Below are 25,931 nucleotides of genomic sequence, written 5' to 3' on the forward strand. Positions count from 1 at the left end.
ACATCAGCACACAGAAAAAAAAAACCACATATCCACCCAGAAACATTCATTTTAATTCAAATTTCAGGAAAAATTTGTTGGAGAAGGAAACAATGAATAATACTAATGATATAATAGGACACTCATTTTTAAACATATGGTTTGGGTAAGAACCACTTTTAATTGATTTTTGCATATCAGCACATAAGAAGCCTACGAAGGGGTTATTTTCAATTGATTTTCCAAGATGTTGAAACTGGTATTTTCTAAGCTGGACACAAAGGAAAAGGCGAGAGTTATCCAGTGAAAAGTGTTTTACTCCCTCAAATAAGGATACACAAGAGAACATAAAGAGTAGGAAGGACCATTACAAACAAGGCTTGCAGGATATAACCAAAATTAGGAACATCACATGAAAAGAACATTATTATAGACATAGTCAGACATCACTCAAGGCTAAACAAGCTTAAATTAGGAACTTTACAGCTGGGCTCAACAATGTGTGTTTAAAACACCTTCCAGGCTCTTCTAACACCCAGAACTCTATACAGTTTTCAAGCAGTTTATTAAAGATCATTTAAAGAAAGATGAGTCTGGAGCATACATAGATCAAGACCAGGTGTCTGGAAGATGTCCTTGCTATGCCAAAAGACTGATATTTTTCTCTGTAGGTGATGAAGGCCACAGGAGGTGGATTTAATCAGGCAGTTAGATGTAGGCACATCAGGTAGAGGACAAAGTTCAAAGGGAAGATACTGGACAAGAAGGCCATAGAGGATGAATTCTCATACAAGTATGTGTTTCAAATGCAGATGCTCAGTATATAAAACTGAAGATGTCTGAGTTACTTTCCGTCCTTTGCTTCTTCTTCATATGATTTGAAAAGTATGTAATGGAAGCTGAATTGGTTTATCTAGTAAAAGTAAGGGACAAGTGATCATTAGACCGGGAAGGGTAGAAGGAAAGGTTAAATTCAACCTTTTGAATTAGACAGAAGTAAGTTCTAATGTTCTACAGCACTACAATGTGGTGATCATTGATAACATTTGGTTTTATTCTATGGAGAACCAGAGAGGAGTTCCCAACACACACAGAATTGTAAGTAGTTATGGAGACAGAGACTCTAATAAACCTGATTTTATCATTGCACATTATATGTGTATAAATTATCTTATTATTCATATATCAAAATAGCACATCATATTTTATGCATATGTACAGTTATTACATGAAGTGTGCAAGGCTGGGCCAACAGTTACAAGTACTCACTGCTGTTTCAGAAGACGATGGTTAGGTTCCCACACCCACAGAACCACTCATAACCAACTGTACCTGGGGATCCAGTGCCCTGTTCTGACGTCTATAGGCTTCTGCTTTCTTGTGATGCACCTGCATACATTCAGAAACAGCACGCACACACACACACACACACACGCACACACACACAAGAATACACATACAAAGAAATGAATGAATTGTGCTATTCTTTCACACATTAAAAACATGTCAATTGCTATGGAACAAGAAATTAGAAATTCTACATTATATAGGACAAATTGATTGTGGTTTTCCATTTTTATAATTAAATGAAAATACTTTAAGCCAATCACGCAAACCCTTTTAAATCTGTTAGATGTGTGGGTCTAAAGGAGCCTATGATCACCATCTCAGGCATGTTTAAAATGCTTGACAAAGTTAGTTGGGACATGCATCTGCAATACTTCTGTAATAGTAAAATACATCATTTCGTAGCTATTCTAGTCTACTGAAACATTTAAGAATGAAAATACCACTTCGTTGTCCTGATATATGGGAAATTCTAGAGGAAGCTCACTCATTTTAAGCTAACGTAGATATACACCCTCATGTTCAGCATATAAATAAGTATTTTCTTTTCCACATTCTTTGCTTTTAAAGGAGACCGAAAGTGCATATGCTGTAAACCCAGCGGTGCCGTGGAAAGCCATACTGCTCTTTATTACTATTGCACGAAATGCAATAGAGTCTCAATAAAGTTGAGAACTGCCGTAGCCTGTTTGTTTTAGAATTTCTCATAAAGTATTTATTCTCCTCAGTTCTATGGCACTCTCTTAACGCATTAACATGTTGTCTATAATTTTCTTAGAAGACATTTTGTATCTTATGACATTTTACAATTGAGGAAATTTGGTATTTAAGCTAGAACGTAGTCACTCCTCCTCATCCAAAATCCTAGCCTACAGGTTTGTTAGCGAGAGTGGTTTCTTCACATTACATTTGACTCTAAAGCCTATTTATATAATCAATGTCAAATTTATTTCTAAAACTCTCTTTGAGAATGAAAGTGACCTTTTATTCCGGCTTATATGGAATTTTATGGTGTGGAGAAATTACCTTGTGATTATTTTTTGCATGATTAAAAATTCGCAGAGTTCTTATGGCTCCAAAGAGCCTACCTGTAATAAACAGCTTTCGCCTTCTAAACCACAAAACAGGTCTGAATTGCTTGAGCATTAGAGCTAATTGCCTGCCTACTTCAAAGGCAGAACTGAAAATAGAGAGGGGGAGAAAAAAAACAAGCCTCACAGAAGCAGGGGCACGCCAGAGGAATCCACCACTCAGGGCTCTGAGCTGCGGCTTGGAGAAGCCAGGCAAAGTTATGGCCTCAGAACTGCTGTTTGCCATTAAGTTGATGGGAGCGTCTATCCCACAATCTTTCCCTGCTGTGGACACAGAGTCTTTGTTCACATTCAGATTTCTCAAACTGCTGCCGGGGTCAGGCTGAGGTCAGACACCACAGTGATGTATAGAAGAACATGTCTGGGAATTTCTCTCACACTTGAAACACATACCAGAAAATGAAGACGAGGAACTTACAAAAATCTGGCTGATGAGACCCAGATTATACTGTAGCCTGCTTTTAATGCTTTCATATATTTTTTCCTTTTTCTGACACACAATGTTTTATTAATGGGGGTTGCGATAGCCCTTACAATTTTGTGTCCCCTGGAGATAAGGCCTCTCAGTAGCACTCTGACACTTCATTTTCTAGCCCTGGGGGGAAGGTCCAGTAAATCTACTCAAAGAAGTCTTGCATCCTTCCTCAGGATGAGTTGGAAAGTAATTGTCACGAGCCTGGCACTTGATACCATGTCAGGTGTGCATGTGGACTTGGCAGGGACACAGGCTAATCTGGTTATGATCTCAGCCTTCCAGTTCTTGAAGTCCTCTCAGGGACCTTACCCACAGCCTAGCCAGCTGCTGTGAAAACAGGCAGATGCGGGGGTGGGGGCGGGGTGAAATGCTCACTGCTTATCATCAATATGTAGAGCAATATAGAGCTACCAAACACCGAGGGTCTGTCTTCTTAAAGCGAAATCTCCCTGCATGTCTGTGCAAAGCGGCACCTTGTCAGGCGGTTAGATTGTCTTACCAAGGCTCTCCCCTCCATGTGCAAAGGGCAAAGCTGGGATGAATGCACCATATTCGCGTATCTTGAGGGGCTCTCAGTTGGTCCCAACTCTTCCTTGGAATGTATTAAATGTCCTGGTTTTCCTTCTTGCTCGCACAGTTGCAGAGCATGGCTGAAAACTGAACCACTAAATAGATTTTTTTTGTCCTCAGCTGCTACATATGACAGTGGATATTTCATTCTGCTGCCAGAATGTTATTAATAAAACATAGGGTGTGGAGAGGGCCACGATTTCCCCTTTCAATCACTATAGCATTTGCAATGAAAATTTTATTCAGTGTGTAATTTTCAGTGAATGCTTGACACTTGAAATGTCCGTAGCAGCATTTTGTATGGTTATTGAAGGGTTAATTGTATCATGTTCGCTGCATAAAAGCTCTGCTTATCAAAAGCAAATAGAAGAGTGTATGCAAATGTGTTCTGATGACCTTTTGCCTTTCCAGGGTTAATTTATATGGTCATTAAAGATTTTATGAAATTGCACAGCCTGGTGCTTCAAATCCCATTTTACCTTCTTCTCCTAATTTATGTAATTCCTACCTGAACTGGGAAACATGGCTTTATTTTTGTGCTGCAGTGAAAACAGCATGCCATGCTGTGGGGAGTTGTGAGCCTGGTTATCTGGCATTACTCAGATTGCTAAAAATTCATTAAAATGTGACATCAGCACACTGAGAGACAAATGATCGCAGGATGAAAGAGAACAGTGGGCCTTTCACGGATTAGTGCTGCACAACCCAGCATAGAGGCTAACTGCGTAAACAGATTAATCCACCAGCAGTGCCATGGCTGAGATTTACAGAATAATTAAGTAGGTTTGAGTTACTATGAGGATTTCCATGTAATCTAGCTGATGTGATCCTGTGAATGAGGTGTGGGGTGGTATAGTGGTCTTACAAGTACCGCGCTATGCCAAAGCTCTGTGTAGCTCTCCTTTACGAACAAATCCCCAGTGGATCTGAAGTTTGGGTATTTTATGTAAAGAAGGTTTAAGGAATCCATCCAAGATTTGAAGTCAGCGTGCAGGAAGAACACCTGTCCTTTATGTGAACCACTGTTCCCATATTATCTCACTGAGAATTTCTTCTGCGTATCTGGCTTGTTCACATGCCTGTGCTCCTAGTCCATGAAAAGTTCAACAATTGAAATTATAGTTTTCTTCCACCCATTTCCCCTTATCTTTTGCAGGTTAAATTATAGTAGAAATGACTTATTACCTTTTAATAACATGCAAATATTCTCTGAGTACAAAAATGCCATACTTTTGAGTAAAAATTTGCATTAGTATAGTTAATATTGTATAGTTCTAATGTAGATTTCTGCTTCAATGTATATTTTTTAAGTAGGAAGTTGTATAGACAATTCATAGATCAAATTCAAAGATATACTGGGTGATAAACGTCACGCAGTTGATATTAGTGGACATTTTCTGGATTTATCAATTCTCACTGGTCCACTTTCTTAACAGAAGATCATAGTGAAGAGGCAGGAGGAGTTCTGAAGCCTACCACAGTGACTGAGGATGATGAGACAGAGACACAGAGGGACAACAGTGAAGGAAAGAACTCTAATAAAGACCCTGGTAAGCTTCTCGGCTGTCCACTATTCATTCTCCTATACTCATCCACTCCCCGAAGCCAACCTCCCTTCCCTGCATCCCCCAACGAAGCTCATTAAACGCCTTTATTCATTTTAAACTGTCTGAACATTCCCACTACTATTCATGGTGTGTGCATTTTGCATGTGATTTCTATCAGTAGCCTCCCATTGACCTATTTTTAATCACAACCATCTGACAGAATAGATGTGGATAAGTTGAAGAATATTACAGGATGACTAGTGAGATTATTTTTTAATCAAATCAGTTTGTGTGCTTGTAATTTTTTAAGCGCCTTTCATTAATCTTAGCTATACTTGTGATTCCTCTGATGGCATATTAATTTTTCATAAGCTCAGGATTAGATATCACTTGAATTTTATCATTCAATCATATGCACCCTCCCACACTATGTAACCCTAAAAAGAAATGCTTCTCTCTCTCTCTCTCTCTCTCTCTCTCTCTCTCTCTCTCTCTCTCTCTCTCTCTCTCTCCCTCTCTCTCTTCCTCTCTCAACTTACACTCAGGAATTTGCCCTTTTTAAGGGCATCTATTTGAGGCATTTCAAACAAAATCCAGTGGAAAAGTTTACAGATGATTCGGCCTAAGAAGGAGGAAATATCATTGAAAAGGGATTAGGTGCTGGGCAATTTTGGTCTTCTGGAATAGACAAATCCCAGTAATGAAAGCTACTGTCTTTGAAAACAAACCTTCGTGTCATGACATTTACTTGTGCACAAACAAACCCTAGGCCAGCATCTGGTGTGGATACCTACGGCTTTTTCTGTGTTTGATTTGGCAAATATATGGCTTCATCCATGCTTTGTATGTATGAGATGGAAATCTGTGGTCGCGATGAATATTACATTGGCCACTTTTGCTGCACGCTATACCTAGTTTTATTATGTTGGACTCATTGATGCAGAAGAAGTGCTGAAACGAGTTCAAGCCTATTAGTCTCAGGTAGTCATCTATCTTTTCTCTGAATTCCAGTGACAGCTGCATATAAAAAGCCCCATGTTCAGTAGAAAGATACAGGAGTGTACAAAATTCATCATTTTTTTTGCTTATGAGTTTATTTAAATCTGAACTATTTAAATCTGAACTATCACATATTTGTAACTCAGTCCTTTCATGCCTAAATTTTTCATTTTCTTTCAAAGGTATATGAAGGGTTCTTTTCTTCCTCCCCAAACTCTTTAATGCTAAATTTCTCATAACAGTCCAGTGAGAAAAGCCGCATTGTTAGTTGCTTCTAGGACATAGTGTCAAATATAGGATTCTAATTTGAGTTAAGCAAAGAGGATCTAAGGTTAGTATTGCACCTAAAGCCACCTCTGTAAAGACACCATAGCAGTATAGGTGGACTCGTGAGGCAAATGACATAGACTTTGAAATACCTATTGTTGAGGACAGCCCCATGGAGATCTCATTTGAAAAAAAAAAGGCTAAAAACAACAAGATAGCCAGTTTATGCCGTCTAAGATAGACCTCATTGAGATGAGTAACTTGCCAGTTTGCGGATGGTAGAATTCTCTTCCTTTGGTGTTTGATGCACTTGTACCAGAATAGACTGCAGAGCATTTCCCCTTTGTTTATCAGAGGACTATGTAAAATAGGAAGAAATCACAGCAGGGTTCACTGAGTGCTCATAGATGTAGAGCATGAAGCTTGATATTTACATCTTTTGCCTAGGACCTTGTCAGGGGTGGGTTGGGGGAGTATTTTTGAAAATGGATCCTATATTACTGTTGAGCATCACAGCAGAGAGGTAGGAGCTCTGTTTCCACCATGCAGTTTACTGCTCTGCATAAGTCGTGGGCTCAATTGCTCCCTAATGGCCCGATGAGTTATTGTTCTTCTTTGATTCCTAATTGTGCCATATAGACAAGGTTGAGATGTATGGAAAGGCAGATCATTGCATAATGGCGGTTATTTAAAATAAATGTTATCGCTGTAAAAAAGCATCCCCAGGTACAGAGAGTTGAAAATGAGCTCTAACCAAGAGCCAACTAAAAGCAAATGTTGAGATGCAAATATTTAGCTTTGAAACCTTGCAGCCTTTAAGACAGCTCTTGTTACTTAAAATGAACACGAACTTTAAACAAAGTTCTGTGCTTTCTGAATTGAATCTTCCCGGATTGAAAATTTATTCCATGATGGTTGTTCTTTGTAAAAGTGTATTTAATTATTAGATAACCACTTATTTATATTCTTTTGTTCTTCTACTAGTTATTATTGTCAAAAGAAAAAGCAAACTTACAAAGTAATTGCTATGTTAGTATGGTACATGGGAAAATAGATTGACCCCACTTTAACCTCGGAATTTTTAGGCAAGAAGGAATTAGCACATGTCTGGAGGAGTGTGTTGGTAAGCTGCTGTGTTCTGTTGCTAACATTAATCTGAAGGACTAGAGCTTTCAAAGTGAGACTTGACAATATGCAAGTTATATTTGCTGAATATTCATTCATAATAGAAAAGCTTCCTAATGCCTCATTTATATTGTCATTTAAATCTAGTGCCACTTTAGATTAATTATAATCCAAATTATAGCTCAGTGCAGTACGAGAATTAATATAGAGTTTATCCAGATTAATACATTTGCATTGAAAATGTAATATGTCTCCGCCATGGCTAAGGGGACCACTTTTTAATAAGGGAGTAAACATGAAGAAAGATGGAAATTAACCTTCATTATTGCAATTAAAATTATCCTTCCATTCTAGTCTCATTAGAAAAAATACTGTATTGGTAATTATAATTTTGAATTACTTGAGTTGAACAACATCTGTTACATCTGAATTTTAAAGTATTCAAACTTTATCAAATATAGATACTTGTAAGTAATAACTCAGCATTTTGATTTATTGTTTTTCAAGGTTCACTGTAACATGTGTGTTATTGGATTTCCTGACTTGTTATGAATATAAACCATTTTACAGCCTTCTGTATTTTAGGGATTGAGAATTAAGTAGGCGGCATCTGAATTGAAATGAATTATGTCATTTTTATATTAGCAATTTCTTGCAAGTTAAATAATCCTGTCACTGACAGATAATCATTGGCTCATGTATTTGGCAGTGCTTATTTGTAATTAGACTTCATTTTTTAGTTAAAATTCATTAAAATGACATTGTTCTTTGAGAATATTGTGGTGTCCTTAACGATACAAAATAAATTATGATCTCATTTCAATTTTTTTTCTGCTCCAGGGTAACAAACAGGGTTTATTTCAAATGAAGTTGCACATATAAACTAAGAGTAATCACAAAACTTAATCAAAAGCTTTCCTAAAATTAATTGACCTCATTTAATACAAGGCATTTTTCTAGCATAACACAATTCACATAAAAGACTGTGAATTTGATTTCCTGTAATTTACCAGCCATGCTTCAGTATTACATTTTATATAAAAATAAACAAAAAAGAATGTATGAATTGGTGCATAGGTCATCTATCAAGGGCACCTTGAAGACCTGCTCATACTCCAGAGTGTGTCTTGTTACTGAGTCCTGGAATTATTGCCTTCTATTATTATCAAGAATCACTAAATTAATCAATATTGATGAGCATAGAAATTAAAACAGTATATCACTTACGTACACATAGTTATTATGTCAAACATTTACACCAATGAGTAGGCTTTGTATAACGATGCACACCTTCCAACCCTACTGTTAGTCATTCTTTAAAGTATCCTTTATAAATGTTCATGGAAATGGGTTCATGGCTGAATATTTAGTAGAATTGGAAGTATCTAGAAAGTTAATTTTACTTCTGATGTCCCAAGACACTTGCAAACAACAAATTATGGGAATTATTTTTCAGCTTGTATGTGACAGTACAGGGAATTTAGTCAAGTTATTATTTGATCTTGTCCATTAAAGAATAGAAGAGACTATGACATGGTATTACCCTCTTCAGGAAACACTGTTACTCATTTATGGAAACTTTTAAAGAAAAGTCAATCGGGAGAAGACAACTGATAGACACTTGTTATTTTAGATGACAATCATTCTGTACAAGTTGGTCTGACACATTGAGTAGCTGATTGTATTGGCAAGTATGCTCCACATTGCTTTTCTTAAAGAAGTTAGCACTTTAAGAGTGACACTAGGAGTACGTGCTTTCTTTGTTTTGAGATATGAAAATAAATTTTGATTCCATAATTGTGAGAAAACATCCCAGTTTGGGGAAATCTCATTGGATATCAAATACTTGAATATTTTTAATCAATATAATAAGAGTTGTAAGTTTTTTTTTCAAATTTACACAAATGTTACCTTTTCAAATAAGTGGAACACATTTACAATTTTTCTAAGAGAATGAAGTAGGGACAATTATATCACTTCAAATAAAAACAAGAAGCAGTATCTAAAACAGTATGTGAGAGACTGACCGCTATGATACATGCACCCTGCACACCAAAGAAATAAAACCACAGTCATCTTGTCAAATACATCCTAATTTAATTTTGGTTACTTAAGAATTACTCTCATATGTTTAATTTTCTTCCTGATTTTTAAATTTCTGAAGCATTTATATATATGGTCCAAAGCATTCATTCTACTTAGGGTAGAAATAGAATGAGATTTTTTTTGTTCTATCTTTTTTACTTTCCATTTTGACTTGTTTCTAAAACATCCTTGACCTCATTTTTAAATTAAAACTGGGTTATGTTGTAATAAGGTGCAATTTGTTCATTTATAGGAACTGTATGTGGATTGAAAAAAAAATCAAGATAAATCTTCATGTGCAGCACACAGGCAGATTGCCCTGGACTGTGCTTCTACGTGGGGTCTGATAGCAATCAATGGTTTAGCTCCACTGCCTCTCAAGATGTATTTGCACCCAGTTGTCCAGTGGTAGTGTCCTCACCCTGGAAATAATTTAGTTGCAAATTGACTGGAAGATGGTGAAAATTGAAAGTTAAAATTAGAAATACTCATAATAAACACCAGAAAAAAGGTCAGATGATGCCGTGCTATGATGAGATTGGAATGGCTGGTAAATGAGGTTTTGTGTTTGTCGTGAGATGTATGTGACAAGCCTACCTGATGTCGCTGTAATATCCAGCTTCTAGAGGAGATTACCAGGCAAATTGCTGCTGCGGAGAATTTTCTGTTAGATTGGAAAATTAGAATTGTGCCCCCCCTTTGATGTATGTGAGGTTTCTACACATTAATACTGCTCAACTGGGTAAAATTTTAATCATCATTAACACAAATATTTGGATTAGACTCATAAAGCAGTTGTCTTCTTGAGATTCTTGCTGCAGTGTTATATTCATAGATAGCTTACTTCTAAAACTCCCATGTCCCCTACTCAAATCACCAATAGCAGAAATGAATTAGATGTTCAATTTTAAAATGTTAAAAACTCTAAATCCCATTCATAACATAAACATATTATTGTTTTCATTTCTGAATTATAACTTGTCAATCAGCTGTTCTCAGGATTTTGAAATCTCCACAGGACTTAGGAATTTAGAGATTCATGTTATTGTACATGAGAGAAAATAACGATTTTCTAAGTCAGTATTTGTGAATGGGAGTAGATTTGCTTTAATGTGATAAAGGCATACTGAGACACCAGAGAACACATGTTATTGATGAAACTTTCAAGGCCATCTAGGGTTATCTAAACAGAAGACAGGAGTACAGTTTAAAATAGATGGGCAAAGTCCACTCAGTGGACAGAAGGAAGAGTGATTTTTGTGTTCTGAGATTAGCATCATATACAACTGCATGTCTGGTTTTCGCTGTTGTTTGATCCAGTAGATTGAGAGTCACAATTGCGTTATTTACTCTGATTGTAACACTACATTTATAAATTGAGTTGTCCTATCCGTTTTGGGAATTAGGAGTAATCACCCCAGAGAAGGAGCTGAAAGTCAACGTGTCAGGGGGCACACAGCCACTCCTGCTGGCAAAAGAAGAAGATGCAGGAACAAAAAGGTCAAAACCTACAGAGGACAATAAATTTTGTCACGAACAGGTAAATATGTAGTTTTCCCATTGGTGCATGAATTCTTTTTCTTTTGGTTTCTAGGTTCCTAGTCATTTCCAAATCTCCAACTCTGTGCACTATTGAAAGGCACATAGACACTAGTACTGCCTCTTGATGTTATGCCGCACAGTCTGAAGGTATCAGATTATAGCAGCTAATGATGGTCATGTTTATTCAATCTTTTCCAGTTTTACCAGTGTCCTTATTGTAACTACAATAGTAGGGACCAAAGTCGGATCCAAATGCATGTCCTGTCACAGCACTCTGTACAGCCGGTCATCTGCTGTCCCCTCTGCCAGGATGTCCTCAGCAACAAAATGCACCTCCAGCTGCATCTGACCCATTTGCACAGTGTGTCTCCGGACTGTGTGGAGAAACTGCTTATGACAGTAAGGATGCTGAAGGCTAATGCAAAATTGATGGGGCCCGTATTGTTATCCATATTCATCTGTAATAAGGGGCTCATAGAAAGTAATTTCTCCTGAGCTCCTGGAAGGTCTTTATTGACTCTGCCATCTAAGTCACAGTGGAGAGCCATTTGTGGTCTTTCTTGTTTAGAAAAAAATATGATATTAAGTATGGCTTAATTAAGGACATTTTGTGGTTCTTTTTGTAACAGTGAAATGACTTTTTTTGGTACCTTTATCTTAAAAGTTTCTTGGTTAACATTAGTCCCCCGAAAACCTTTACGTCATAGCATGAAAAGAAGAATATAGAAATATAACAACACTGAAGTGGTAGATGTCCCTGTTTGGGTTAGAAAACTGTAATTGTAATATCTATCTATAATATCTATATATCTATATGTCTGTGTGAATATATATTTCAGAGTACATGTATATTCACACTTACATATTCCAGTATACACATATATTCAAATATATATATTCAGTGACTCCAGAGCACACTTAACACCGATCCCTTTGGTGTTCCAAGGTGCCTGTCCCTGATGTAATGATGCCAAACAGTATGTTACTGCCAGCAGCTGCTCCCGAGAAGTCAGAGCGGGACCCGCCTGCAGTCATGTCAGCGGAGGGGTCTGGAAAATATTCAGGTAAGCTTACCTTATGATGACGCTGCATGTAGAAAACTTTCAAAGCTTGCAGGTGACAATGCTCCTAAATTATCCTACCAAAGACACACACACACATACTACATACACATTTATACACACATCTATTGTCTTTGGTGGTTTACAACAGCAAATACTCTGTTTGCTTCATTCCCAGCCCTTTCTCTCCCCATCCAACTCCTCCTGAGTCCTCGCCACTTCATTATTCTTTCACACATTTGGTGTTGCCCACATGTGCATGTGTTTAGAGATGACTACTTCAGATCGGGATTGGGATTGAACCCCCTATCAGGGTATCCATTCTTGAAGAAAACAGACTCTCTCTCTCTCTCTTTCAAATCAATCATGAATTGTTTGTGGAAGAGATCCCCCTTGTAAGATTCCTCCATCTTCACAGACATTTTTCAGTGACACAAAGGAAAATAACTTAGGCCGCTGCTCAGAGCACCATTTTCTGAGACCTTTTCTCCATGACTATTTCTGCCATCCTTAGAGAATCCTGGTAACAGATGGCTAAGAACATTCAAATTATGCTGAGTCGGGAACACCAAGTTCATGGCTCTTGGTAAAGTGCTTATTGCAGTACACGGTAGTTATGTTTCCCTGGCATTCTTCTCTGCCCTTAAATTCCTTCAGGTCAGGAGTGATTTCCTGTTCATCTTCTAATGGACACCTGGTGTAGTGTTTGCACATGGTAGTAACCCAATAACAGTGCTACATAGATTCAATTAGGAAAACATCATTCCTGGCTCCGACTTACACTTACTTATGTTCAAGTGGTCCATGTTCTTACCACAGGATATGTTTCTGCTTTCTCTTCACAGGTGAAAGCGCAGTGGATGACAAAAGTATAGCAGGTCTTGAAGAGTCAAAGGCAAGTGTGGAAATAAAGAGCGAGGAACAGAAACCAGCAAAGGAGTCCTTGGAGGCCTCAGAATGGAATAAAAACAGCAGTAAGGACGTGAAAATCTCAGACCCTCTGCACGATCAACCGAGTGAGCAACCCAAACGGCAGCCCTTATCAGTTTCTGACCGCCATGTTTATAAGTATCGTTGTAATCATTGTAGCTTGGCTTTTAAAACTATGCAGAAGCTTCAGATACATTCCCAGTATCATGCAATTCGGGCCGCTACAATGTGTAACCTCTGCCAGCGGAGTTTCCGTACATTCCAGGCTTTGAAGAAACACTTGGAAGCGGGCCACCCGGAATTGAGCGAAGCTGAACTCCAGCAGCTGTATGCCTCCTTGCCAATGAACGGTGAGCTCTGGGCCGAGAGTGAAACGATGCCCCAGGATGACCATGGCCTAGATCAGGAAATGGAGAGGGAGTATGAAGAGGACCACGAAGGGAAGGCGAGTCCGGTAGGGAGTGACAGTAGCTCCATTCCAGATGACTTGGGCTCTGAACCAAAGCGGACCTTACCTTTTAGAAAAGGACCCAATTTTACCATGGAAAAATTCCTCGATCCATCTCGTCCTTACAAATGTACAGTGTGTAAAGAGTCATTCACCCAAAAGAACATTCTCTTGGTCCATTATAACTCGGTGTCTCACTTGCATAAATTGAAAAAGGTTCTGCAAGAAGCCTCCAGTCCTGTCCCCCAGGAAACCAACAGCAACGCAGATAACAAGCCGTACAAGTGCAGCATCTGCAGTGTTGCGTACAGCCAAAGCTCGACCTTAGAGATCCACATGAGGTCCGTGCTCCACCAGACCAAGGCTAGGGCTGCAAAGCTGGAGCCAAGTGGGCACCTAACTGGTGGGCACAGCATCATAGCCAATGTGAACAGCCCTGGCCAAGGGATGTTAGATTCCATGAGCTTAGCTTCAGTCAACAGCAAAGATACCCACTTAGATGCCAAAGAATTAAATAAGAAGCAAACTCCCGAACTAATCTCTGCTCCACCTACCCATCATCCACCACCGCGGTCACCAGCACAAATCCAGATGCAACTTCAGCATGAGTTGCAGCAGCAGGCTGCGTTCTTCCAGCCACAGTTCCTAAACCCAGCTTTCTTGCCTCATTTCCCAATGACCCCAGAGGCACTGCTCCAGTTTCAGCAACCCCAGTTTCTCTTTCCATTCTACATACCTGGGGCAGAGTTTAGCTTGGGGCCAGATCTGGGCTTGCCTAGCTCCGCCACGTTTGGGATGCCAGGTATGACTGGAATGGCTGGTTCCTTGCTGGAAGATCTGAAGCAACAGATTCAAACGCATCACGTTGGCCAAACGCAGCTTCAACTTCTACAACAACAAGCACAGCAATACCAGGCTGCCCAGCCCCAGCTGCCTCCGCAAAATCAACAGCCGCCCCCACCACAGCAGCCGCCACCGCAACAGCAAACGAGCAAACTGTTGAAACAAGAGCAAGCTAGCCTCGCAAGTACAGACTGCCAGCTCATGAAGGACATGCCAGCTTACAAGGAGGCGGAAGAGGTGACCGAAAAGCAAGAAAAACCAAAGCCAGAATTTACAAGTGATAGCGAAGGACTCAAAGACAGCAAAGACGCAAAGAAGCAAAAATCCTTAGAACCCTGTATTCCTCCACCCCGAATCGCCTCAGGGGCCAGGGGAAATGCAGCCAAAGCTTTACTGGAGAACTTCGGGTTTGAATTGGTCATTCAGTATAATGAGAACAGGCAGAAGGTCCAGAAGAAGGGCAAAATTGGAGAAGGTGAAAACTCTGACAAGCTGGAGTGCGGAACGTGTGGTAAATTGTTCTCGAATGTTCTTATTTTAAAGAGTCATCAAGAACATGTGCATGGGCAATTTTTCCCATATGGAGCACTAGAGAAATTTGCTCGCCAATACAGGGAGGCCTATGACAAGCTTTATCCGATTTCTCCTTCCTCCCCAGAAACACCACCGCCTCCTCCTCCGCCGCCTCCTCCCCTGCCACCGGCACCCCCACAACCTTCTACTCTGGTGCCCGTGAAAATCCCAAACGCAGTCTCGGCCCCTCTACAAGCTCCACCACCTACTCCTCCACCACCTCCACCTCCTCCTCCTCCACCGCCTCCTCCTCCTCCTCCCCCAACTGCACCCCCACAGGTCCAACTGCCTGTTTCTCTTGATCTCCCCCTCTTTCCCTCGATTATGATGCAGCCGGTCCAGCATCCTGCACTTCCCCCTCAGCTCGCCCTGCAGCTGCCGCAGATGGAGACCCTCTCTGCAGATCTCACTCAGCTTTGCCAACAGCAGCTAGGGCTCGATCCCAGCTTCTTAAGGCACTCCCAATTCAAACGGCCACGGACCCGGATTACGGATGATCAGCTCAAAATCCTGAGAGCTTATTTTGACATCAATAATTCTCCAAGTGAAGAACAGATCCAAGAAATGGCAGAGAAATCTGGCCTCTCCCAAAAGGTCATCAAGCACTGGTTTCGCAATACACTCTTTAAGGAGAGACAGAGAAATAAGGACTCTCCATACAACTTCAGTAACCCTCCTATAACCGTTTTAGAAGATATCAGAATTGAGCCACAACCCACGTCTTTGGAACATTACAAATCAGACGCCTCATTCAGCAAAAGGTCATCCAGAACAAGGTTTACGGACTACCAGCTTAGGGTTCTGCAAGACTTTTTTGACACGAATGCTTACCCAAAAGATGACGAAATAGAACAGCTATCTACTGTTCTCAACCTCCCGACCCGGGTTATTGTTGTATGGTTCCAGAATGCTCGTCAGAAAGCACGGAAGAGCTATGAGAACCAAGCAGAAGCTAAAGATAATGAAAAAAGAGAACTCACCAATGAGCGGTATATCAGAACAAGCAACATGCAGTACCAGTGTAAAAAGTGCAATGTGGTTTTTCCCAGAATCTTTGACTTGATCACACATCAGAAAAAGCAGTGTTATAAGGATGAAGATGATGATGCCCAAGATGAAAGTCAAACAGAAGACTCCATGGATGCTACTGACCAAGTGGTCTATAAGCATTGCACCGCATCTGGACAAACAGATACAGCCAAAAACATTGTAGCCCCCACCGCCAGTTCAGGCTCTGGAGCTAGCACACCCCTGATTCCATCTCCCAAGCCAGAACCTGAGAAGAGTTCTCCAAAACCTGAATATCCTGCAGAAAAGACAAAGCAGACCGATCCCTCTCCTCCTTGTCAAGTCACCAAGTCAGCTCCCCCATCAGTACCGACTTCTTCAGAACCACAACAGGCATCCATATCTCAGCCCCCACCACAGCCACCCAAACAAACTCAACTGATCGGAAGACCTCCATCGGCTTCTCAAACTCCAATCCCTTCCAGTCCACTGCAAATTTCCATGACTTCTCTTCAGAACACACTACCTCCGCAGTTACTCCAGTACCCTTGTGATCAGTGTACCATTGCCTTCCCAACCCTGGAACTTTGGAAGGAACACCAACACATGCACTTCCTCGCTGCTCAAAACCAATTCCTCCACTCTCCTTTCTTGGAAAGGCCCATGGACATGCCCTACATGATATTTGACCCCAACAATCCGCTGATGACCGGACAGCTGCTGGGGAGCTCTCTCACGCAAATGCCACCACAGACCAGTACTTCCCACACCACAGCCCCCGCCAGTGTTGCTGCTTCCCTTAAAAGGAAATTGGACGATAAGGAAGACAATAATTGCAGTGAAAAAGAGGGTGGGAATAGCGGCGAAGACCAACACCGCGATAAACGCTTGAGAACCACCATCACTCCGGAGCAGCTCGAAATTCTCTACGAAAAGTACTTGCTGGATTCCAACCCTACCCGAAAAATGCTTGATCACATTGCACGAGAAGTGGGGCTGAAGAAGAGAGTGGTCCAAGTCTGGTTCCAGAACACGCGTGCTCGAGAAAGGAAAGGGCAGTTTCGGGCGGTGGGTCCTGCCCAGTCCCATAAACGGTGCCCATTCTGCAGAGCTCTATTTAAAGCAAAGTCAGCCTTAGAAAGCCACATTCGCTCTCGCCACTGGAATGAAGGGAAGCAGGCAGGTTACAGTTTGCCACCAAGCCCTTTGATATCCACAGAGGATGGGGGAGAGAGCCCGCAGAAATACATTTATTTTGATTACCCATCTTTGCCATTAACTAAAATCGATCTATCTAGTGAGAATGAATTGGCCTCAACAGTGTCAACGCCTGTTAGTAAAACAGCAGAGCTGTCTCCGAAGAATCTTTTAAGTCCTTCTTCTTTCAAAGCGGAATGTCCCGAGGATGTCGATAATTTAAATGCCCCTTCAGCTGAGGCTGGGTATGATCAGAATAAAACCGACTTTGATGAGACATCGTCCATTAATACGGCTATTAGTGATGCCACCACAGGAGATGAGGGGGCAGCAGAAATGGAAAACCCAGGGGGATCTGCCGAGGTGAAACCTGCTTTGTCTCCGAAAGAAACCAAAACTCTCGACTCTTTGCCAAAAGCAGCAACCACACCCACCACTGAGGTCTGTGATGACAAATTTCTCTTTTCTCTCACGAGTCCATCGATCCATTTCAGTGACAAAGATGGTGACCATGACCAAAGCTTTTACATCACCGACGACCCTGATGACAATGCTGACCGCAGCGAAACGTCTAGCATAGCTGACCCCAGCTCACCAAATCCATTTGGGTCTAGCAACCCCTTTAAATCCAAAAGCAGTGATCGACCAGGTCACAAGCGCTTTAGAACCCAGATGAGCAATCTTCAACTGAAGGTCCTCAAGGCTTGTTTCAGTGACTATCGGACGCCAACCATGCAAGAATGTGAAATGCTGGGAAATGAGATCGGTCTGCCCAAACGCGTGGTGCAGGTGTGGTTTCAGAATGCCAGGGCAAAGGAAAAGAAGTTTAAAATCAACATAGGAAAGCCTTTCATGATCAATCAAAGTGGAACGGAAGGCACTAAACCGGAGTGTACCCTATGTGGTGTGAAGTACTCTGCCCGCTTGTCCATTCGAGACCATATTTTCTCCAAACAGCACATTTCCAAAGTGAGGGAGACCGTGGGCAGTCAGCTTGATCGGGAGAAAGATTACCTAGCTCCTACCACCGTTCGGCAGCTAATGGCCCAGCAAGAACTAGACCGTATAAAGAAAGCTTCCGACGTGCTGGGCCTAACAGTCCAGCAGGCCGGTATCACAGATAGCTGCTCACTCCATGGGATCAGCTTGCCGGCAGCCTACCCTGGACTCCCCGGCCTTCCTCCAGTCATTCTTCCTGGAATGAATGGTCCTTCCTCCTTGCCTGGATTCCCTCAAAACTCAAACAGTAAGTCTCTTAAAAGAGAGTCAGTTGAGCTAATTAGGTGGCAATAGGTAGCCAATCACATGTAACCATGAAAGAAAAGGTACATTTACATCATTTACATGTCCTCAATCCAGATCTGAAATTTAAATTTTATATATATATATATTGAACATATTTATACACATACACATATATACACACAACACACATACACACGCACATGCATATTATTAGCTATAGTTGTTAGCCAGGAAGGAGGTAAACCTGAACAAACATTGGAAAATTAAGTATAGCTATATCACAGCTGTTCGTAGAAATGGATTATTTTTGCCATTACACAGTCACCTCTTAGACATATTAACTTGTTAATTTCAATACTACTATATGGCTTTGTGTTGTTTGCATATTAAAAAGGTAAGACACTAAAATATGCACTCACTGGTATTTTCTTTTCCAAGGGACATTTTTTTTTTGCTTTTTTTTTTGTATTTTTTATTTTCTGTTTTTGTCTTTCCCTTTTGTTTATTTTCCTGCCCCTGAGGTTCAAAATTAAGGGTTCTTGTGTCACAGAAATCTACTCACATTGCACCTCCCAAACAATAAAGCTCATATTGAGATTTCAGTGACTAAAAACCTGACTTACGTGTTCATTTGCAGGTTAGCTTCTTATGAAATCTGATGCTGGTAGCCACCATTGCTGCTCTTATTTCAGGGAATTTGCAGCTTAAGAAATCTCCATGACTCAGTATCTTTCTCTCCTCCATTCCCTCAGCCAGCTTTACAGTCAAGGCATTACAAAATGGTAGAACTTCTTGAGGTAGCCTCAAATACTGAATCCAGTTTCATGTTCACAATAATAGAATTTGTGTAGGTTTTTTTTTTTTGAATATAGTAAATCAGGCAGTCAGATAACTAATATTCAATACTACTTATACACCATCACTAAAATATAAAGGTATAGCTCTTTTGTAATTTGATTTACATTTAAATTTGTCAGTGTTATTTTTTCTAAAATTATTTTTAAAAGTATTCTTTAGATCTATCACTTGCTCATTTTATGTATCTGCAAAGTTTAAAATGAATGTCAGAAAAACCCATTCTCATTTTTATAAATTAGAATTTTATAATTTATTTGAATTTTAAAGTCTGCTAATACAATCCTTCTCTAACAAAAACTCAGTTGCCACTGGGATCTTAAGTTGTCTTTATTCTCACTTCTAACTTAACATCCAGTATTCTTTTCAACATTGCTGCCTGGTTCGTTCCCCATCTGGAATGCTTGTTGACTTCAGGTAGAAGTTGTGTGGTACCAGAGGAGTATCTTCAATGTGCCTTCCCTTAGCTACACAGGAACTCTTCTTTTTACCAAAGTTATTTCCTGATTAATTATCTGGATACACTTGGGACCTTAAATATTAGAGCTATGATGGCACATTTGGTTACTCTGTAGTTCTATTTTGTGTTGGTGGCATGGTGATTTTTAATGTGTCTGATGTAGAAATCCATAGCTGAGCAGTTAAATAGAGTTTTTTTTAAAAAGCTAATATGGTCAAAACAATTGAAAGATCTATTTCTTATTTTATATATTGATTTTGACTTTCAGTGATTGTGCCATCAGCTTTTTTAAATTTTCATCAGCACTTTTTTTCCCTCTCCACTGGGTCAGAGACCTTTTCTGGGACACAAGAATGTTCTGCCAAAATATGTGATACTACTAAGTTCATATGAACCCAGAGGCTCATAGGAAAGGAAGGAAGAAGGAAAGAGACATTTATGAAATTGAACTATTTTTTCATGCAACTCTACCATAACAAAATTTATATCCTCCTCTGAAATATATTTATAAATACCGAGATTCCCAGGTAGATGTTGGGGACAGGTCCTCTGTGGCTAATGCAGTTAAAACCTTCAGGTACCCAGGAACTCACCACCTCATCTCTTGCTTTATTAAACTGTGGACAAAAACCAACCAGGAAGTGTTGTAAAGATCAAAGTTCCACAAATGTTGCTGCCTACTAGAATCTGCAATTTCTCTTGAAGTAGTCTTCAGTTTGTGAGGGATTCTGAACAGTAGCATCATAGTAATCAGCAGAGCTCCATCTGGTAACCTGAGCTCTACACCTCCGGTCTCCATATTCTGTAGATTAGATTTATTTCTCTTGTGTGGAACACAGAATGCTTTAAACACCTCGTGGAGTAAGGCCGGCCATTTATCCACTTGCCCATTTTCTTCCTATTGTATTTTTTCTCATCAAGTGCATACCTCTGTTTCGTGGTGAAATGTGGACATCCCAGCAAATAATAACAAATGAAAATTCTTCCCAAGTAAAGTGTGTCTGTGTTTAATTTTCTGTAATCATTTTATTGGCATATTCATTGCATGTGGTGCTGGGTCTCATAATGACAAGTTATTCAAGTATATCATGCACATTGAACATATTCATCCCCCCCCCCCAGAAGCCCTCCTTTCTTCCCTGTCTCCTTTCCACTAGTCTCCCATATGCTTTCTTATTATGCAGACACATATACGTACATATCAGTATACATACTTGGTCCTGTGGCTCTACATAAAATCTAGAACCTACTAATGAAGATAAAACCAGAATATTTGTCTTTCTGAGTCTAGCTTGTTTTGCTTAATATGATGACCTCAGTTACTTTCACTTTTCAGGTAGAGTCTTAATTTTATACTTCTTAGGGCTGAATGAAACTCAATATGTATATATGCCACATTTTCTCTACTCTTTCATCTTTCAAATCAAAACTGCATGGAAATGCATCTCACCTCAGCCAGAATGGCAATCCTAAACAATATGGCTAATGAGAATGACCAGAGACGAACACGTTTATACAGATACGGGCGAGAAGGTAGCTTATTTACACTGCTAGTAGGAATGCCCATGAGTGCAGACAATATGGACATCAGTGTGGAGGACTATCAGAAACCTAAGAGTTGATTCACTCTGTGACCTACCTATACCTCTTCTGCATATGTCGCCAACAGACCCAGTGGCTTAGGTATAGAATCAGCCTACATGTTCACCAACAGATGAATAGTTATGTCTCTATGTTTTATAAATGTACAGGCTCCTGCTACACTTTATTAACTAAATAGCTATTCTGGGGAAATATGGCATTGTTGTTATCTTGGATCCATCTTAACAAGATTTGGTTATGGAAAAACAAATTCATTTTAAATGTCACATCCCTTTGAAGATGGCTTTGAAGATTTTGAAATACTAAAACCTTCTCCAGTGAGTATGAGCCATTTGATAAATGAATGACTTTGTCCAAAGGCTGCACCTCCAATGTCTGTTGCAAATATGTTGTAAGTTCTATTTATCCACCTCTAACTTTCAAAATTTATTTTCTTTTAGTTTCTGTGGAGGGGAACTGTTATTTCCCAATAATCATAGAATTTCCTTTACTTTCAAGTTATTTTTTTTAATTCATAGTTCTTCTGACGTAAGGGCAACACCTAATGTATTCACAGTGCTATGCCAGTAAAAGCACTGCTGTTCATTTTTTAAAAGATAAATTATTGGAGACAGGTGAGATTCACAGGAATCTCTGTGAGTTCGAGGCCACCCTGGTCTATAAGAGTTAGTTCCAAGACAGTCTCAAAAGCTACAGAGAAGCCCCGATTCGAAAAACAATAAATAGGTAGATAGATATAGATAGATAAATAGATAGATAAAAAGACAATTACTGTTAGTTTAAATTTCTTTTTCACATTTTATAGTGTGTTGCTGTTGTAAAGAAATGCAGAGTGAGAAAATGGCAGTAGAATGTTACATGATTATTTATATAATATCCTGAAAAATATGAAAAACTTCAAACTTGCATTTGTCCTTCAGGCTATTGATTTCACTTTGCTCAAAATGCTAGAAAAATTACTTGATTTTTCTGTTTTTAACTTATTTTTCACTTTTAAGCACTGTTTGATTTTAAACATTTCTTTCGTTTTTAGAAATACTAACCAGCCTCGTTTTCTTAATAATACTTTCTTTAGTTACTTATTTTGCAGTATTAAAGATAGAACCCAAGGCCTCAGGCATTATGGGCAAACCCTCTAGCATTGAGCCCCTGACAGAGAAACTCTTCACACACTTGTTTTAAATTTTTTGGCATATTTGGTGTAAATCTAGGTAAGACTAACACCATAATAATTTTGACACAATTAACTTTTGCCCCATGTACTTAATTACTTTTAGTATCACTTCAAAAATGAAATTTTCTTTGAATAGAAAGACTGCATTTAAGTGCATTGTGAAGCAGGTTTTCTGTTTCTGTTTTGTTTTTGTTTGTTTGTTTTGAGACAGGTTTTCTTGGAACTCACTCTGTACAGCAGGCTGGCCTTGATCTCTCAGAGATCTGCTGGCCTTTGCCTCCCAAGTGTTGGGATTAAGGTGTTCCACCATCTCTCAGCCAGGCAGACATTTTCTTATGGAAGAATTGTTAACAAGAAGTAATAGACAATTATTTCAGCAAAAGAAAAATGATAATTAAATAAGACTTTTCAGAGTGAACTTTTTAATCTCAAATCAAGTTCCTAAAAAATTTCAGTAGATGAAAAATAGGGAAGAATCTGTTGTTATCACAGGGGCTACATGTAATACAGTCCTCAAATTCTGGATATCATGAATTCTAGCTCCGGTTTGTTTTGTTTTGGGGCTACCACAATTTATTCTGTATCATAAATGTTATTCAGTTTTCCTCCTATGTCTGTTGTTTTTGGCATTTTTGCTACTGAACTTTTGACTATAATTTTTAACAGACATATCAATTACTGGGAAATTTGCCCTTTGTGAATTGTGTCTGCTTTTTCTAAAATTTTTACTGAATGACTGGTTGAGTCATCTTATTTATTAAGATATTAAATTCTTAAAACACATTTCTATCTTTGACTGGGTCCAGTAAGATTCCTCCAACAGCTTTCTAAGACATCCTTTATTTCATTATGCTCTCTAGATTGGACCATGGGAATACCATCTAGTGGGAAAGCTGGGGTTGACAATTAATGACCCATCTATGATCATCCCTACAAGTGCTCTTATTCATGTCTCTTAGATCCCTAATATTGCTCTTGTGTTCTTGTGTGAGAGACATAGTCAACCCAGTTATTTTCTTTCTTTTTTTTTTCTTTCTTTTTCTTTTTTTTTTTTTTTTTTTTTTTTGGTTTTTCGAGACAGGGTTTCTCTGTGGTTTTGGAGCCTGTCCTGGAACTAGCTCTTGTAGACCAGGCTGGTCTCGAACTCACAGAGATCCGCCTGCCTCTGCCTCCCAAGTGCTGGGATTAAAGGCGTGCGCCACCACCGCCCGGCTAACCCAGTTATTTTCTAAGAGTTAAGATGGGAAATTTCTAAGTGGAAGGAACTGCAGTTACTGAACATGAGGATGCTCTCTTGTATTAGACCTCAAACTAAGATCGGCTGGTGAATGAGAAAGTAAGCTGGCTACTGCTGTCTTATCATTGTACCAGTACAATACCTTAAATCATGTCACCACCTAAATAAATTAAGTTTGAAATTTTACAGTTAGATGTTAACATAGTATAGACTGTTGAGGGATGAACAACAAAGATGGTTGTAGAATCAGAATAATATAAAAGAAAATGTCAAAAGTTAGATGTTAACATGGTATGGACTGTTTGGGGATGAACAGCAGAGAATATCATGGAATCAGGATATTATAAGGGAAATAAACATCAAAAATGACCCAAAGCTGGGCATGTAGCTCTTGGTACAGCTCTTGGCCGCCATGTTTAAATCTTGGGTTTGATTTCCAGTATAAGACAAAGATAATTTAGTATGAAATAGAGCCTTTTCATTAATAACGACTTCATTGCTCTCTCATTTATAACAAAAGTTGTATAAATAAGAAATTCAGAAGAACATGAAGATGCCAGATACCACATAGTAAGTCAAGGGAGTAGGACTTCATTACCAACCTATAACTGGCTGGATTAAGGAACAGCAAAGGAGAGGTTCCCCTCCCATTCCCATCCCGCCCCTACAAAGCTTAATCCATTTTCACTGTAAATTCATTTTGATTGAACGAGGCTTCACTAGAATGTGGCAACTTGATATCACCTGATACCAGTTATTTTCAAGGAATTTTCAAATATTTTAAATGTAAGAATTGATTCAGGGTCACTAGACTACAAGCCTTGAATGGCAAGTATAAAATCTGACCTCTTCTCTAACTCTTTATACTCCTCCTGGTTAGCGATGTGAAGTATTTCATATCTTATTTATAAAATGCAATGTTCAGTGTGTATTCTCCCTAACCATCGAGGCTATTAGGAGGCTGCTTTTTAACAGGATGGAGGGTCCTTAGAGATAAACATTATTATGACTGTAAAACTGTTCACAGTCAGATCCGAGAAAGGATGGGTATGGGAAGGGCAAAATGAGAAGCTTCCAGGAATAATGGAGACGGAAACACTATGGTTGTGAGAAGGATCAGGGAGATCAATCATACTAAGGCACAGATACCAAAATCGTAGATTCCCTATGCCCTCATATGAGGACATTCAATTATGAAATCCCCAACCGTATATTTTAAATTATACAATGTAAATACTATACAAATAGTTTTAACGTTGTCTCATTTAAAGGAGAATGGCAGAGCAAAGAAATATACATAGGTTCATTATGATGCAATTTAAAAATATTTTTAATTCATGTTTCATTGAATCCCTGGCATTAGAGCCAGTGTATATGATTGAATGGTGAAATGCCAGCAAAGAAGCTGTTTACTTTTCACTAGAGAATGGCCATGAGAAGTTTCTTGTGTACGTTTGTCTGTCTTCCTTCTTAGCAGCTGCATATTGCATTTGGTCTGAAGGCAAGACTATATATACCCCTAGCAACAAGATGAATCGTACGATCACTGCCTGTGCAGCTATGCATTGTTAACCGCATTTTATTCATCCTGGATTGATTCTCTCAGGTCACAGAGGCACCAACACACTCCTTGTCCTGAGTACTTGGCAAAGTCTCTTAGTTCAAGCACAAAGTACCAAGGCTCCCTTTAAGATTCGGAAGATTCCTTCAGCAATTAACATTTGCTTTTAAAAACACGGCCTGGAAAAGCACAGACTTGAACAATCCCCTTCCAACCTTTAGCTCTCCTTCAGTTCCCCAGAAGACTCTCTGTCTGGTAAAAATGGCTTAGTTGGTTAGTTAGTTACCGGCTATTATATTTCACCGAGAACCAGGATCCAGGTGAAGTCCACTGCACTTCAATCCTCTACACCCGCACACTGCCTACGGCGCTCCAATTTCTCCCTCTGAAATGGGTGGCAAGCAGTTTCCTATGTTATCAGCAAGCCTGTTTTACTGGGGGTTCCATTGGTCCATCTGTTGGGGAGGTGAAGAATAACTCAAGTTCCACCCCTAGCAATGAAACTGTGGTTCTCTGTGCTCAGCTCTGGACTGATCCAGCTGTGTCTTCACTGCTATTTGATTTTATTGGGTACTTGATGATCACTTACTCTTGCCACTCACTTAGGTCATTAGCCTTTTCTGTCTATGTGAATGTGTTCTATGTAGACAGAGGGTTTTCAGGTTATTTGAAGGCTAATTACTTTAGTGAACATGCTAATTGTAGGGCCA

General features: G+C 39.5%; 1 protein-coding gene across 3 annotated transcripts in view; it reads left to right on the forward strand.

The window, feature by feature from the left end:
- Zfhx4 (zinc finger homeobox 4) overlaps positions 1–25,931 on the forward strand; it is a 187,640-nt gene that overhangs the window by 157,127 nt on the left and 4,582 nt on the right. For all 3 annotated transcript variants that reach the window (XM_057790496.1, XM_057790499.1, XM_057790498.1), the window contains exons 6-10: positions 4,899–5,012; positions 10,892–11,025; positions 11,226–11,426; positions 11,974–12,091; positions 12,934–18,333. In XM_057790496.1, coding sequence (XP_057646479.1) covers positions 4,899–5,012; positions 10,892–11,025; positions 11,226–11,426; positions 11,974–12,091; positions 12,934–18,333 — 5,967 coding nt within the window. The remainder of the gene's footprint in view (positions 1–4,898; positions 5,013–10,891; positions 11,026–11,225; positions 11,427–11,973; positions 12,092–12,933; positions 18,334–25,931) is intronic.

The sequence above is a fragment of the Chionomys nivalis genome, chromosome 16 (genome assembly GCF_950005125.1).
Source record: "Chionomys nivalis chromosome 16, mChiNiv1.1, whole genome shotgun sequence".
Classification (NCBI taxonomy): domain Eukaryota; kingdom Metazoa; phylum Chordata; class Mammalia; order Rodentia; family Cricetidae; genus Chionomys; species Chionomys nivalis.